This window comes from Phoca vitulina, unplaced genomic scaffold, assembly GCF_004348235.1.
Source record: "Phoca vitulina isolate PV1807 unplaced genomic scaffold, GSC_HSeal_1.0 scaffold49, whole genome shotgun sequence".
In the NCBI taxonomy this organism is placed as follows: domain Eukaryota; kingdom Metazoa; phylum Chordata; class Mammalia; order Carnivora; family Phocidae; genus Phoca; species Phoca vitulina.
The window spans coordinates 8,092,668-8,110,690 of record NW_022589752.1 but is presented as its reverse complement, the minus strand read 5'-3'; the positions used below and the strand labels follow the sequence as shown (position 1 = coordinate 8,110,690).

The 18,023-nt window shown below is 37.5% G+C and overlaps 1 protein-coding gene across 1 annotated transcript in view; it reads left to right on the top strand.

Annotated features, from left to right (window-relative positions):
* Positions 1 to 18,023, top strand: part of IPO8 (importin 8) — a 65,556-nt gene that overhangs the window by 43,350 nt on the left and 4,183 nt on the right. The window contains exons 19-24 of the mRNA XM_032432645.1: positions 251 to 348; positions 4,329 to 4,424; positions 7,057 to 7,277; positions 8,480 to 8,685; positions 11,016 to 11,216; positions 11,819 to 11,935. Of these exons, the coding sequence (XP_032288536.1) occupies positions 251 to 348; positions 4,329 to 4,424; positions 7,057 to 7,277; positions 8,480 to 8,685; positions 11,016 to 11,216; positions 11,819 to 11,935 (939 nt within the window). The remainder of the gene's footprint in view (positions 1 to 250; positions 349 to 4,328; positions 4,425 to 7,056; positions 7,278 to 8,479; positions 8,686 to 11,015; positions 11,217 to 11,818; positions 11,936 to 18,023) is intronic.

Below are 18,023 nucleotides of genomic sequence, written 5' to 3'. Positions count from 1 at the left end.
CTCCTATGGAGAAAAAGACAAAAATTTGGAACAATCACTATAATAAATGATGAGCATTTTAATCTTTCTGATCCACATCTTCCTCGTCTATAAATAGAGCAGCTCTGTCACTTCTGTTACTACATTTTGTGGTTGTGGGGGAAGACAGTAATGTGTGGGTGCTACAGAAATATGGTTCTGGTGGGAATAATTTATTTCTACTCTTGTTACTCAAGTCTCACTGGGCTTTTGAATTTTTCTTTTTTTCCAGATATGATGCCTCTCTTGCATAATTATGTGACAATAGATACAGATACTTTATTATCTAATCCAAAGCATTTAGAAATACTTTTTACAATGTGTAGAAAGGTAAGTGTGCCCTAATCAGTTGTTATAGTGGTTCTTACTAATGTTTGAGTGTTTTACTTCAGGACGCTCTTTCAATTTGTTTCTTATACTTTAGTTTTGTGTTGCCTTCAACATATATTTGCTATTTTTTATTTTCTAATAGGCCCTGGAATCGTAATTTGAAAATTTTATATTGTGTGTTGTGCTTAAGAATGTTTGCCACTTTTATTTATTTATTTAATTTTAAAATTTATTTTATTTATTTATTTTTATTTTTATTTCTTTAAAGATTTATTTATTTATTTGACAGAGAGAGACACAGGGAGAGAGGGAACACAAGCAGGGGGAGTGGGAGAGGGAGAAGCAGGCTTTCCATGGAGCAGGCAGCCCGATGCGGGGCTCGATCCCCAGGACTCTGGGATCATGACCTGAGCCTAAGGCAGGCGCTTAACGACTGAGTCACCGAGCCACCCAGGCACCCCTTATTTATTTTTTTTAAAGATTTATTTACTTTATTTTAGAGAGAGAGAGAGAGAGTGTGTGTGTGTTTGTGTGCGTGTGTGTGAGTACGAGTTGGGGGAAGGACAGAGGGAGAGAGAGGATCGCAAGCGGACTCCGTGCCAAGCACACAGCCTGATGCGGGGCTCGATCCCATGACCCTGAGATCATGACCTGAGCTGAAACCAAGAGTCAGATGCTCAACCAACTGAGCCACCCAGGCACTCCTGATGTTTGCCGCTCTTGTAGCTGTGTACTTTATAATGTTTAAGATAAATAATTTTGTGTTTTTTTCTTTCAAAAATGCAGACTTACTACTTGATTAAAGAAAAGTGTTATTAAAAATCCCAACAAGGGGCGCCTGGGTGGCTCAGTCGTTAAGCGTCTGCCTTCGGCTCAGGTCACGATCCCAGGGTCCTGGGATCGAGCCCCGCATCGGGCTCCCTGCTCTGTGGGAAGCCTGTTTCTCCCTCTCCCACTCTCCCTGCTTGTGTTCCCTCTCTCACTGTTTCTCTCTCTGTTAAAAAAAAAAAAAAAAATCCCAACAAAAGGGCACCTGGGTGGCTCAGTTGGTTGAGTGACTGCCTTCGGCTCAGGTCATGATCCTGGAGTCCCGCATCGGGCTCCCTGCTCAGCAGGGAGCCTGCTTCTCCCTCTGACCCTCCCCCCTCTCATGTGCTCTCTCTCTCATTCTCTCTCTCTCAAATAAATAAATAAAATCTTTAAAAAAAAAAAAAATCCCAACAACAGAAAAGCAAAGTGCTAAGAAAATAACCACACAGTTTGTCAATCACTGATTTTCTTTTAATTGATGCCGTTACAAAAACGGCATCATTTAGCTCAGTACAGGATGATTTATTAGCCATATACTGGCTACTGTTACATTTACATACAAACAGGATTGTCTATTATGTTGTCTTTGTCACAGATTAGATTTCACCCTCCATTGGTTATATCTTGCAATCATTAATGAGTACAAATAATGTTTTCCTTCTCCTTTAGGTGAATATTTATATATACATAAATATAAAACTGCATTGCATAGAGCTGCCAGATACTTAAGTTTGGCCTTGGGAGTAAAATATCTAGTGTACAACCTATCTTCCTCACTAGAGAAGATGTGTACCAAGATGTTAAGAGCTCTGAACTGATAATCAGCACATCTGATTGAGGTCTCAGTTCAGTCATAAAGAGCCTGGGAGATTTTGGGAGGTCACTAAGTTTCATCACATATAAACTGAAGGAGTAGAATCATGATTTTTGAAGACCTGTTTAGCCCTGTAATAACCTAGCTTATTAAATCGTGATCATTTGGCAGTCTTCAGTATCCTCTCCTAAGTTGTGGAGACCGTTGCTAGTGAGGCAAAAGGGAAGAGAAAGCAGCAAGTAGAAAACAGCAGTCCTACACCCATTAGTACAGCTGCTCTGTATTATAGCAGCTGGGGTAAAAGTGATATTCACAGTGATGTCTTAGACTTAACCAGTGGTTAAAATATATGTCTTATTCTTGGTTTTTAATAATAGCTAATACTTACTGAACTCTTACTGCATATGAGGCATTTCCTAAGTACTTTATACATATTAACTTATTTTATCTTTACAACATTATGAGGAAAGGATCACCTTTTGGTCAAAGACGAGACCGAGGCACAATTTTTTGCATCATGCCTGAGTCAAATTGTCCTAAGTCACAGAGCTAGTCTATGTTGGAGCCATATTTGAAGCCAGGTAGTGTGGCTCCAGAGCCCATTTTTAAAATTACCGAAATATTTTTTTTCTTCTCCTTCTGGAGGTGGGGACAAAAACCAACCAACCAACCAACAAAAAACCCAAGTAAATGCAATTTGGGGCAAAGGGAGTGATTTTTTTTTTCTTTCTGTGTTCTACAACCCCGCCATGTAAGTATATTATTATCGTCCTTTTACAGATGGGGACAGTAAGACACAGAGGTTAATTAGCTTTTTTTTTGAAAGATTTTTATTTATTTATTTGAGAGAGAGAGCATGAGAGGGGGGAGGGTCAGAAGGAGAAGCAGACTCCCCGCCGAGCAGAGAGCCCGACGTGGGACTCAATCACGGGACTCCGGGATCATGACCTGAGCCGAAGGCAGTCGCTTAACCAACTGAGCCACCCAGGCCCCCCTTAATTAGCTTTTTTAAAAGCACAGATAATAAGTGGCAGAGCTGGAATTTGAACCAAGGGATTCTGGTTCCAGAGCCCATTCACATTTAGAATCTAAATGTAGATATATTGCCCTAAGAAGTAGAATTTTAAATTTTATAGGGTTGATTTTTGGCTTTGCCAGCTTCCTGTTTGCGATTCAGTTCACTGATCCATCTGTTTTCCAATTTCCAAAATTGTATAGCTGTCTACTTTTTTCCTTTCCTCTGTCTTTGTGGATTTATGCCTCTAAAACCTCTTTATTATTTTAATCTTTTGGGAAGTAATAAAAGTAAATGAGAATGTTCAATCTGTCTTCTTTATCTGGAATTTCTTTTTAATTCAGTTTTCTTAAATTGTATTTGTCTAGGAAATTATCCAATTCATCTGAGCTTTCAAATATATAAGGAATATAATGTTCTCCATAGTATTTGCTTATTTTAATCTCTCCTTTACCTGTATTTATGCCTTTTTCATTTCTAATATTTTTATAATTTTGCTCTGTGCTTTTTAAGAATAATTTTGACAAAAGTTGTCCACTTTGTTGTCTTTATTCAATGAGTCTGTCTTTTGTTTCTCTCTGTTACCTCTTTCTGTCTGTATTTTTAATTTCTGTCTCCTCTTCAGGTTAAGTCTGTTCTTTTTCTTATAGCTCATGTTTGAACTCTTATTAAGTTTTCCGTATTTTCTTATTTCCAATATAAGCATGGCTCTACTCTATGAATCTCTTTTCTGGGAACCTTATTGTAAGGCAATTATATTCCAATTTTTATGTATGAGCCTGTGCATTGTAGAATTATTTATAATAGTAGAAATACAAAATTGACAATAGAGGAATGGTCTGGTAAACTGTTATATTTATGTACGGTAATACTTACAGTCCTAAATGGTTATAACATCCATGGAAGATGTTTGTAGTTATAAATTCCATATGGAGAAATTAAAAGGTGTGTGATAGTAAATTATGGTTATTATTGTGAAAAAATGAACTCAAAAGAAACAGAAAACTACAGGGTTTGTTTCATTGTTTAAATGGAAGGTTTTTTAAAATTTCTTTTGATTTCATTTTATTGTTTTGTTGCCTTTAAAGGGAAGCTTCACTTATCTGGACAATTAACTCATATAGCTTACTTTATTGTGATTGTGATGATTGTGATGCAGGGTTGGATCCCAGAACCCTGGGATTATGACCTGAGCCGAAGGCAGACACTTAACTGACTGAGCCACCCAGGTGCCGCAAAGCTATGATTCTAATGCCCGAATTTTTATGGGATATTTGCTTCATGTAGACTCAAATTCTATGCAATGCCATTCACTGCTGAGCTGAATTGTAATTATTGTAGGTACTATGTGGAGATGCAGGAGAAGATGCAGAATGTCATGCAGCCAAACTTCTTGAAGTCATCATTCTTCAGTGCAAAGGAAAGGGAATTGATCAGGTAATACATGTATGGAAAGTTTGTACTTGATGTTTATATTGAAAATTTACATACCTGAATGACATTTTGTTTATATTATGATGGAAAATTAAAAAGATAGCCTGTAGTTCGTGCTTGCTGGAACAAATTTTATTTAAATGACAAAGAAAAATACCCATGCAGTTTGAAAATTGCACCTTGCTTTCTAGTTGAGAAAGAAATAAACAGGAAACTATGTAATAATTTAAGAGGCTATCAAGCAAATCCTGAAGGAGATAAATATGTAAATTCTACTTACTAGGTTTTCCAGAGATTTGCATTTTCCTTTTATTTTTTGTGGATTCTGTTGAAATATTCTCAGATATCTTTTTTTAACCAGAATTGAAGATACTATGCAAAAAAGAAAAAGTTTCTTTTACTGATTTAAAAAGCACTATAAATTTTTAACAAAGATTAATTTGACGTTTGCTATAATCATGGTATAATAGTTACTGAGAAGTGTTGAAGTGTTCAAGTAACACTTGAATTGTCTTTTTTCTTTCAGTTCTGTAACTTTTGCTCCATGTATTTTTTTTTTAACAGCTTTATTGAGCTATAATTCACATACCGTATAGTTCACTCCTTTACAGTGTACATACTTCAGTGGATTTTAGTATATTCACAGAATCATGCAAATATTACGACAGTTTTAGAGCATTGCCTCACTACCCCCCAAAGAACTCTACACCCAGTAGTAATCATTCCTCATTTCCCCTCAACACTCACCCCCCAGCCTAGGCAACCATTATTCTACTTTCTTATTTTAGAGATTTGCCTATTCTAGACATTTCATATAAATGGAATCATGTGGTCCTTTGTGAATGACTTTTCTCACTTAGCATAATGTTTTAAAGGTTCATCCATGTGGGAGCATGTATACTAGTACTTCATTTCTTTTTATTGCTACATATTCCATTGGGTGGATATATCACATTTATTTTAGCTATTCATCAGTTGATGGACGTTTGGATTATTTCCACTTTTTAAATTATTACTACTATTATTTTTAATTAAGTGCCTAGCTCTGGATCAAGAGTTGCATGCTCTACCAACTAAACAGCCAGGCTCCCCTGATTATTTCCTCTTTTTGGCTATTATGAATAATGTTATGAACATTTGTATGCAGATTTTTGTGTGGACATGTTTTCATTTCTCTTGGTATATATCTACGAGTGGTAATTCTATTTTTAACTATTTGAGGACCTGCCAAACTATTTCTCCAGAGCAGCCACATCATTTCCCATTCCTACTAGCACTGAATGAGAGTTCCAATTTGTCTGTATCCTCACCAACTCTTGCTTTGTCTTTTTGTTATAGCCATGCTTATAGGTGTGAAGTAGTATCTTGTTGTTTTGATTAGCATTTGCTTGATGGTAAATGATGTTGAGCATCTTTTCATATGGCCATTTGCTTATCTTTTTTGAGAAATGTCTATTCAGATTCTTTGCCCATTTTAATTGGGTTATTTGTTTATTATTGAGTTATAGAGGTTATTTATAGGTTCTAAATTCAAGTCCATTATCAGATACACAGTTTGCAAAAATTTTCTCCCAATTTTTGGATTGTCTTATCACTTTCTTAATGGTGTCCTTTGAAGCAGTTTTTAATTTTGATGATGCCCAATTTATTTTTTTTCTTTTGCTGCTTGTGGTTGGTGTTATATTTAAGAGTCCATTGCTAAATCTGAGTCCACGAAGATTTCCTTCTTTTTTCTTCTAAGAGTTTTATAGTTTTAGCTGTAACATTTAGGTCTTTAATTCATTTTGAGTTAGTTTTTCTGTGTGGCATGAGGAAGGGGTTTAAATTCAATATTCTGCATGTGGATAGAAAGTTTTCTCAGTACCATTTATTGAAAAAGCGATTCTTTCCCTATTGAATTGTCTTGGCACCATTGTCAGATGATGTGACTATAAATGTGAGGATTTATTTCTGGATTCTTATTCTGGTTAATTTTTTAATCCTTAATCCAGGACTACACTGTCTTTATTATTGTAACTTTGTAGTAAGTTTTGAAATTAGGATTTGAGTCTTTCAGTTTTGTTCTTTTGCAAGACTCTTTTGGCTGTTCTGGGTCCCTTGAGTTTCCATATGAAATTTAGGATCAGCTTGTCAGTTTCAGCAAAGAAGTCAGCTGGCATTGTGCTGAATCTGTAGATCATCCTGGGAAGTGTTACCAGGGCTCAATCCCATGTCTGTGAGACCACCACCCGAGCAGAATCAAGAGTTGGACGCCCAACAAACTGAGCCACCCAGGTGCCCCATTCAATTTGATTTAACAAAGAAAAATTCCAACCTAGTCATTTTACCTTAAATGTGGAAGTGGCTGAGTCTACATTTGGATTATTGCCATCATTTGAGTGTGGACTCTTGTGGGACAATCTTCAACTAACTGTAATCTGCTCTCAGAGAGGAAGGAGACTTCCTCACACTGCTTCTCTCGGACTCTTTTTGGCCATTTAATCTCTGGGTTTTATGAGAATATGAATTTATTGAATAACTCAAAACAATTTAAGCAAAGGTTTAATTATCATTAAGACTATCTTACTTATTGATGACACTCTCTACCTGGTTTCTGGTGTATATGGTTGACTCTTTTTTTCATTTTTTCCTCTAGTGCATTCCACTCTTTGTTCAACTTGTTTTGGAGAGATTAACCCGAGGAGTCAAAACTAGTGAGCTCCGTACCATGTGTCTTCAGGTTGCAATTGCTGCCTTGTACTACAATCCTGATTTGCTGCTACATACTTTAGAACAAATTCAATTGCCTCACAACCCTGGACCTATAACTGTACAGTTTATAAATCAGTGGATGAATGATACAGATTGTTTTCTTGGGTATGTGTCTTTTGGATTTTACACTACATTTCTGTTTCTGGAAAGTTGACTTTTAAAAGTGTATAATAGCATATAGAAAGATAATTTTCATTTTTAAGAATATTTAGTGTATTAACATAATATTTACTTTTTGGAAAGAATGCAGTCTCTGAAAATTAGTTATAGCCTATCCCTACTTGTTTTTGACTTATGTGCTAGCAGTATATCTTGAGGCTACAAGAATTAAGTGTCCATCTGGTTCCATGACTATTGTCTATAGGCAAAAACATTCTCAATGGGGTCAGGTTTCTAAGGAAAATGCCAGTTTGGTAAAGATGTCTTGTCCCAGGATATTGAACCCTGCAGATCTCACGGGAGCTTGTTCTCAAATATGAGGTCAGAAAGGAGGATTGTTCGTTGTAGCCCAGGTGCTGGCCCAGTGGGAGAGTGTGTCTTTATGTGAAGTACTCTCCTAGTTTGTTTTTGAACTTAGGAAAAGTGAGATGCCAAGTAGTAGGTACATGCCCTCCTCCAGTGACTGAACACCTCTTCGTGACTGTTATGCTAGAATTTCAGCTCTAACGATGGCTTACTGGGAGTGTTATACCAAATACAGTAGTCTTGCCATTCTTAATATTTTTAAACCACTTAGAAGAAACAGAAAAATGTATATAATGTATACTGGTCAAACTTTTTTCCTTCAGAATCAGATTTTTCTTATCCTATGTTAAAGCAGAGAACATTTAATGGATTTAGTTAGAGCCATCAAGTTCACCTTATTATATGCTGAGTTTCTGAATAGCTTTTGGCACCTGCAGTTTTCGTACAGTATATATGTTAAGAAACCTTGTAGACCAATCTAATGCAGAAGACAGAGTCTAAATTTTTCCTTTTTCCCGTTGGTTAGGAATTTCATGCTGTCAAATACAGGTATTGCTTTAATAGAACTTGTATGCCAAGGCCCAGATATAGCATTCATATCAATCATAAATTGATATTATATCAAGATTCACCATATTAATTACAGACTTCTGTAGTGCTTTGATGATAATTGGTTTTTACAAAACTTGATTTATGTAGGATTTCATATGGTACAAAAGGGGGGGATACCTCTGTATAATTCTATTGAATGAACCCTAAAATATTACCTTGGCCATTTTTTCTTGTAGTTTCTTCCCCTATCCTCATTTCTCATGAGCACTTTTTTTCTTTGTAATTTGTAGGCATCATGACCGGAAGATGTGTATAATAGGACTGAGTATCCTTTTGGAACTGCAAAATCGACCTCCTGCAGTAGATGCCGTAGTGGGACAGATTGTACCCTCAATTCTTTTCCTTTTCCTTGGCTTGAAGCAGGTCTGTGCTACCAGGCAACTGGTAAACCGCGAAGATCGCTCAAAAGTGGAGAAGGCTGATATGGAAGAAAACGGTAAAGTCTTCTAATTGCAATGAGTGCTAGAATTGATTTTGATTTGAGCGTGCATTTTTTTTTTTTTAATTTTAGTCTATTTGGAGTCATTAAACAGAGTTACATTTGGCTTGTTGCACATTTAACAAATACTTTGGGGTGGGTTTACATCTCCTGTGATGTAAATTTAGATTTGTTCACTTTCTGACATGTAAGTAATTATTGAACTTAATGTTGTTACACCCTGGGAAATACAGATGCATTTATAACAGAATCAGATGGTTTTGATCATAAGTTAGCAACCAGTTATTTCATTTTCTTGTTTGTGCCGACAGTGTCAGTGAAATCAGCAACATGAATTAAATGAACCATTAGTTAAGAGCAGAAGTGTCAGCCTAGCAGATTAAGAGAGAGTGCTGGATATGTTTTTTTTTTTAATGGTTCTTAAACTATATTTGGGAGATGCTTACGGTTTATGTATTAATAAATTTAGAATAAAGTATACAAATGAGGGTTATTTGCTTAACTGAGAGTCAGAATAAGATTGTTAGAGTCAAGGATATTAGATCTTTATTTTATTTAATGATACTGCAAAAAACTACTTACTTGGGCCCAGGAAGTAACATTATCCAACACCAAATGGAGTTTTTCCTCTTCTGGTTAAAAACAGACATTTCTTTAAATGAGAAAAATCAGAACTTATCATGGAAAACATACATCTTTATTTTTGATGCTAAATTCTATGATTTTGGTGACTGTAGATTTAAAATACTTTACATTTAATTGGCATCATCCTGGTTTGTTCATGTACAAGGAATGGTACCATTCCCTAACCCCTAAAACTGAGCACATCTTCTGATCTAATTTTTCTTTCTTTCTCTCTCTCAAAATAAAATTTAAAAGAGAGAGAGCATGTGCATGTGTGCTGGGGGGAGGGGCAGAGGTAGAGGGAAAATTGTAAGCAGGCTCCTTGCCCAGCGTGGAGCCTGATGTGGGGCTCAGTCTCTCAACCCTGAGATCATGACCTGAACTGAAATCAAGAGTCGGACACTTAACCAACTGAGCCACCCAGGCTCAAACAAAAAAAATTTGTTTTTCTGAATACCACGTAGAACTTTTGCAGTAATGCTTCTTTATTAGAAGGGTTTTGTTTTTTGCTAAGTGTAGGCCAACAATTACAGAATTCCTTTTTTCAGAATGTTATAATGTTCTAATTTTTTGTTTTGTAAACTGTTGGTTTATAACTAATATGACTGACTTGAGAAAAAATTTTCTAGTACTTTCCCAGATTTTCCTGTTAAATTTCCACTGAAGTATAGAATGATTAATTAGGAAAGGTATTTCTTGCTCTCTTTGTAATTATACCTTTGCCATATATATATATACATACATACATAATGATCAAAACTAGGGTTTCTTGCCTTACCCCTAAACTGCTTCACAGTTTAATTCAGGTGCTTCAGTGTGGTATGTTTTATAGAACTGTTTTTGGAGTAATATTGCCTAGTTTGGGTTTACTCTAGGTCTTTCCCTCTTAGGTTGATTTTGTTCTGCATTTACTGTCTTCTGGTTATTTACAGTACTGGGCTAACTGCTTAAAACAGATTGGCACTGAAAATAAAACAATCCATGATGATATATAATTCAGCTTTCAACTTTGCACCCCACATGTAGCTAATTTTTCTTTATTTCTGTATTTTTCTGTTTCTGTTAGCAGAAATGATCTCATTTGAGCACTTCTAAGCAGTTCATAATCATCAATTTAGGTAACTGTTAAGAGACCATAACATTCTTGGGGCGCCTGGGTGGCTCAGTCGTTAAGTGTCTGCCTTCGGCTCAGGTCATGATCCCAGGGTCCTGGGATTGAGCCCCGCATCAGGCTCCCTGCTCAGGGGGAAGCCTGCTTCTCCCTCTCCCACTCCCCCTGCTTATGTTCCCTCTCTCGCTGTGTCTCTCTTTGTCAAATAAATAAAATCTTAAAAAAAATAAAAAGAGACCAGATTCTCAATGGGAGGTCATTGTTATTTAAAACACATGCACTGACCATACACTTGTCTTTTTTTTTTTTTTGACAGAAAAGTCAATTTGGGACTCTGTGATTAAATAGCATTTTTGTATTAAAGAGTATGAGGCAGCCATAGCAAAACAGTAGTAATGTCCAGCAGACTTTAGATTTAGGGATACTTGGAAATTGTTTTTAGTGAGGAGGATAAAGTCATTTTCAATTAAGCAAACTACGATAAAGGTTTATTTTTAGAATTTCATGTAAAAATAGGTGGCAATTTTTCCATTTCCAGAATGTTTTGTCCTTTTGTGTTTTCATTCCTCTTAAATAATTAATGGATTCACAGAGGAGATTTCAAGTGATGAAGAGGAGACAAACGTAATCGCTCAAGCAATGCAGTCAAATAACGGAAGAGGTGAAGAGGAGGAGGATGATGATGACTGGGATGAAGAAGTATTGGAAGAAACTGCCCTTGAGGGATTCAGCACTCCACTTGACCTTGACAACAGTGTGGATGAATATCAGTTTTTTACACAAGCTCTGCTAAGTATGTCTTTACTCCCTAACTCTTCAGATATTTTCTCTAAAGTCTATCTTAATTTCCTTCAGTTAGAAGTTGGTTTAGATGTTAAATTTGGTTTTAGTTGTGTTGAGTTTGTGGTAAGCTGTCCACATGGAAAAACCTGGGAGGCTTAGGGGCTGGTTTTGCCTAAAGCACCAATTTGAGTTCTTGGTGTGGGAGCAGTATTGAAGCTGCAGGTACTCTGAGAAGCTGGAGGAAAATGGCAGCACCTGAGTAGAGGTGTGTGCCAAGATCTGGAATTTAGGGAGCATAGTTAGTAAACCCTCAGGAGGAAGAGAATGGCGAAGGAGACAGAGACCTGGGTGAAGCAGAGATTGGCAATGTGTTAACCATCCTCTGATAGTCCCACGTGGTTGGATACAGAGTGCGTATTTTTGTTTTGTAAACTGTGGGTTTACAAAAATAATCCTTTGCTGGAGTTAAGTTTTACCACCTTGTGTTTGTTATGGTGGTGTACTCTTTGTCTCTTACTGTCTGCAGTCATCCCATCGTACTTTTATTGTCATGTCACTAGACTCTTTCTTCTTCTACACCCGCCTCCCCCGCCCCACCCCCCCATGCAACAGCCGTGCAGAATCGGGATGCTGCCTGGTACCAGCTCCTCATGGCACCGCTCAGTGAGGACCAGAGGAGGGCGCTGCAGGAGGTGTACACCCTGGCAGAGCACCGGAGGACCGTGGCAGGTCAGCTCACCACATCTCCACACTGGAGTGCACACGTCCACGTGCCCACAGTCAGCCTTGTTCATGTGTTTTGTGGCACCTGAAGGCGGTTTTAAAAATTGTTACAGGCCACCCTTTCAGGATAATAACGAATTATTGTATGATTTTTAAAAATTTTCTTTTTAATCACTTGTGATATCTTAGCTCTGCAAAATCCCGTGCATTAATATGTGTCTTTTAGTGGTGGTGTTATTCATGAGTACTTACCCTATATTTTAGAGCCCAAGTTAAGACATAAAGGTGAGGATGCATCTTGCTGAGGGAGAGTTAGTCAGTTGGATCACCCATCTAAACATCTTAATCCCAGATAGACTGAAGGTACTTCATGAGTTCTTGCAAGGACCTTGTCTTCCTGGAAATGAAACACTCTTCATTTCTTTTTGCTGGGCTTTACATGTTGGTGATTCTTGTTGATTTTCAGTTTTTTGACCTGGAGAAATTATTTTATTATTGTAGTCACTCCTAGAAAACCAATGGAAAAGATTTTGTACTTACAAAAATATTTTAGTGGAAAACATCATGGAACAGGCCCCTGGGACTTAGAGCCTAAGTTCTTCTGTATGGACTTCAGTTTTCAGCTCTGTGTAGTGTCAGTCCCTGATAGGAGAATTCTGGGCACACTTCCAGCAGTAGACTATGGAACTATTTATTAAAACACAACTTTGAGACTGTTTTCATTTTGCTTATTTTTACCTCCCCCATCTCAACTTCCAGTAAAGTCTTTTTAGCAGTTTTTCTGTGATAGCAAACATAACTACTTACTTACATAGTCCTGTTAAAAGTTAATGCTCAGGGACTTCGGGGGGAGATGACAGAGCAGGAAGACCCTACACTCACCTCATCTCACAGATACAACTACATAACACTCACATCAGGGTAAATAACCCAGAGAATGACTCAAAGACTGGCAGAACAGACTCCACAACAAAATGTAGAGAAGAGTCCACATCAAAGAGGATAGGAAGGGTGGAGATGCAGTGGGGAGCAAAACGGACCATGGGTCTGTCCACTGGTGGGAGGGACCTGCAAGCATGGAGAGGGGAGAGAAACAGACTGTCATACTGTGAGCCTGCATGCAAATGTGGCTTTGAAAAACAGAGGGGCTAAATTTCATGAATTCTTACAACCAGTGTGACTTACAGCCTAGAACTTTAAAAAAGCAGGTTCAGTTCCGGGAGAGCCTTGAGGGCTATAGAAAACTGAGTTCCCACCCCCACCGCACAAGAAACAGCCTACAGAGATAGAGCATAGTGGCAGCACTTTGAAAAAGGCCTGGGGCTTACAGGAGGGAGATTTATTTACTAATCTCAAAGTATGTCCCAGAGGGATAGAGATTACTGGAAGACTCCACCAGGAACAAAGTTGCTGGTGGGTGCCGTTCCCCTTCCTTACCCCCCTCTCCCCCGCCCTCCAGCATAAACACTCAGATACCTGCAGGAGCTAGCCTAGAGCTGGCATTCACTACCTAGCTTGCTTACATTATGCACCCAGCCTTTTCAGCGGGGCCTGCCTCAGGCCTGGTGCTGTGGGTCCCCTTCCCCAGAAGACTAGTGCAAACCTTGTCAACACTGTGTCTCTCCACTGTGCACGTTGTGGGGTCTCAGTCCCAGCAGCGGTGGCCAGTCTTATTAAAACTGTGCACCCTGCCTGTGTGTGCCTTGTGGATTGGCCTGGTCTCAGAGACGGAGACACATCTCCTCTGGCAGAGGACCAGTGCCACCTTGTTAAAACTGCATGCTCCACCCATTACTTTCAAGACAAGATATGTAGCTGAATTTCCTAACAGAAACAAACACAGAAAGTTAGACAAAATGAAGAGACAGAGGAATGTGTCCCAAATAAAAGAGCAGGACAAAACAATAGCAAGACACCTAAGCAAAACAGAGATAAGTAATATGCCTGATAGAGAATTTAAAGTAACCACCATAAAGATACTTACTGGACTTGAGAAAACAGTGGAAGATTTCAGTGAGATCTTTAACAAAGAGAAAACACTGAAAAAGAACCAATCAGAGATGAAGAACATGATAATTGAAATTAAAAATACACTAAATGGAACAAGTAGCGGACTAGGGGAAGCAGAACGGATTAGCAACCTGGAGGACAGAGTGATGGAAAGTAATCAAGTTGAGCAGGTGAGGGGAAAACAAATTCTGTAAAATGAAAACTTAGGGAACTCAGTGTCCCCCTCAGGCATAATAACATTTGCTCATAGGGATCCCAGGAAAAGGAGAGAGGAAAGGGGGCAGAAAATTTATTTGAAGAAATAATAGCTGAAAAGTTCCTTAATCTGGAGAAGGAAGTAGAAATCCAGATCCAGGAGGTACAGACATCCCCAAACAAAATCAACCAAAGAAGGTCCATTCCAAGACACATAATAATTACAATGGCAAAAAGTGGTGATAGAGAATTTTAAAAGCAGCCAGAGAAAAGAAGAAAGTTATGTTCAAGGCTACCAGTGGATTTTTCAGCAGAAACTTTGCAGGCCAGACATATTCAAATGCCTGAAGGAAAATATCTGCAACCAAAAATACTCTATCTGGTAAGGCTATTATTCAGAATAGAAGGAGAGATAAAGTGTTTTCCAGACAAAAGTTAAAAGAATTCATGACCACGAAAGCAGCACTACAAGAAATGTTAGTGGAAAACAAAAACCATGAATAATCAAAGTAGGAAGCACAAAAGAAATGAAAATAAGTATATCTGTAAAAACCAGTCAAGGCACTCACAAAGTAAAAGGAAATGAAGTATGACACCATAGACCTAAAATATGGGAGTGGGGGGAGGGACCGGTGTAAAGAATAGGTTCAAACTTAGGTGACCATCAGCTTAATAAAGACTACTATATGGGATGCTTGGGCAGCTCAGTCATTAAGCGTCTGCCTTCGGCTTGGGTCATGATCTCAGGATCCTGGGATCGAGCCCTGCATCGGGCTCCCTGCTCGGCGGGAAGCCTGCTTCTCCCTCTCCCACTCCCCCTTCTTGTGTTCCTGTTCTCGCTGTCTCACTCTCTGTCAAATAAAATCTTTAAAAAAAAGAAAAAAGAGCCCCACATCGGGCTCCCTGCTCGGCAGGAAGCCTTTCTCCCTCTCCCACTCCCCCTGCTTGTGTTCCTGCTCTCGCTCTCTCTCTCTCTGTCAAATAAATAAATCTTAAAAAAAAAAAATTCTTAAAAAAAGACTGCTGTATGCAGAATATGTTGTATACAAACCTAATGGTAACCACAAATTAAAAACCACTCTAGATATACCAAAAATAAAGACAAAGGAATCCAAGTAGATCACTAAAGAAAGCCAACTTATGGGGAGAGGAGAGCAAGGGAAGAAAGGAATGGAGAAGAACCTCCAAAACAACCAAAACCAAGTAACAAAATGGCAGTAAATACATACCTATAAATAACTACTATGAATGCAAATGGACTAAATTCTCCAGTCAAAAGACAAAGGGTGATGGAATGGATAAAAAAACAAGACCCATATATATGCTGTGTAGAAGAGACTCATTTCAGACCTAAAGACACATGGAGACTGAAAGTGAAGGAATGGAAAAACAGTTATCGTGAAAAGAAAGGGAGGGTAGCAATACTTAATATTGGACAAAATAGACCTTAAAACAAACATTGTTACAAGAGACAAAGAAGGACCTACCTAATCATAAAGGGAAAAATCTAACAAGAGGATATAACAATTTTAAATATTTATGTACCTGCCATGGGAGCTCCCAAATATATAAAGCAGCTATTAACGAACAAAGAAAGTAATCGATAGGAATACAATAATAGGGGACTTTAACACCCCACTTACATCAATGGATAGATCAAAAGAAAATCAAGAAGGAAGTAGTGGCTTTAAAGGACACATTGGATCAGATGGATCTAATAGATATATTCAGAACATTCTATCCTAAAACAGCAGTGTGCACATGGAACATTCTCCATAATACATCACATGTTAGGTCACAAAGCAAGTCTCAACAAATTAAAAAAAGTTATACCATGCATCTTTTCTGAACACAACACTATGAAAGTAGAAATCAACCACAAGAAAAAACCTGGAAAGAACACAAATACATGGAGATTAAATAACATGCTGGTAAACAATGAATGATTTCTTGGTCGACCCAAAGAAGAAATTAAAAAAAGATACATGTAAACAAATGAAAATGGAAGCACAATGGTCACAAAAGCCATTCTAAGAAGGAAATTTATAGCAGCAACACAGGCCTACCTCAAGAATCAAGAAAAATCTTAAACAACCTAACTTACACCTGAGAGAGCAAGAAAAAGAACAAATCCCCAAACCAGGAAAATGAAGGAAATAATGATTAGAGCAGAAATGAATGATACAGAAACTAAAATATAGAACAGATCAATGAAATCAGGAGCTGGTTCTCTGAAAAGATCAACAAAACTGACAAACCTTTAGATTCATAGAGAGAGAGAGAGAGGACTCAAACAAAATCATAAATGGAAGAGAAATAACAACCAAAACCACAGAAATACAAAGGATTGTAAGAGAATGGTACAAAAAATTATATGCCAACAAATTGGATAACCTAGAAGAAATGGATAAATTCCTAGGAACACACAATCTCCCCAGACTGAACCAGCAAGAAACAGAATATTTGAACAGACTAATTATCAACAATGAAATTGAATCAGTAATCAAAAGACTCCCAACAAACAACAGTCCAGGACCAGGTGGCTTCACAGGTGAATTTTAACCAAACATTTAAAGAAGAGTTAATACCTGTTCTTAAACTTTTCCAAAAAATAGAAGAGGAAGAAAAATTTCCAAATTCATTCTATGAAGCCAACATTACTCTGATACCAAAATGAAATAAAGGTACCACAAAAAAAGAGAACTACAAGGCCAATATCTCTGATGAACATAGATGCAAAAATCATCAACAAAGTATTATTAGCACATTAAATCCAACAATACATTAGAAAAAATAATTTACCACAATCAAGTGGGATTTATTCCCAGGATGCAAGAGTGGTTCAGTATTCACAAATCAATCAGTGGCATACATTACATCAGTAAGAGAAAGGATAAAAACCATATGATCATTTCATTAGATGCAGAAAAAGCATTTGACAAAGTACAACATCCATTCATAATAATAACCCTCAACAAAGTTGTTGCAGATGGAACAGAGCTCAACATAATAAAGACTCTGTATGAAAAACCCACAGCTAACATCATACTCAATGGTGAAAAAGTGAGAGCTTTTCCCATAAGGTCAAGAACAAGACAATGATGTCCACTCTCACCACTTTTATTCAACATAGTACTGGAAGTTCTAGCCACAGCAATCATGCAAGAAAAAGGAATAAAAGACATCCAAATTGGTGAGGAGGAAGTAAAACTTTCACTATTTGCAGATGACATGAGACCATATATATATATATATATATATATGGAAAACTCTAAAGACTCCATCAACAAATTACTAGAACTGATAAATGAATTCAGTAAGATCACAGGATACAAAATCAATGTACAGAAAACCTAATAATGAAGTAGCAGCAAGAGAAATTAAGAAAACAATCCCATTTACAATTGCACCAAAAAGAACAAAATACCTAGGAATAAACTTAACCAAGGAGGTAAAAGACCTGTACTTTGAAAAGTATAAAACATTAATGAAAGTATTTGAAGATGACACAAACAAATGGAAAGACACTCCATGCTCATGGATTGGAAGAATTACTATTGTTAAAATGTCCATACTACCTAAAGCAGTCTCCGTTTTGTTTTTTTTTTTAAGATTTTATTTATTTACTTTTTCCTTTTTGCTTACTGTTGTACTTCTGGTTCTTTTTTTTTTATTATTATGTTAATCACCATACATCATTAGTTTTTGATGTAGTGTTCCATGATTCATTGTTTGCATATAACACCCAGTGCTCCATGCAGTACGTGCCCTCTTTAATACCCATCACCAGGCTGACCCATCCCCCCACCCACCTCCCCTCTAGAACCCTCAGTTTGTTTCTCAGAGTCCATAGTCTCTCATGGTTCGTCTCCCCCTCCGACTTCCCCCC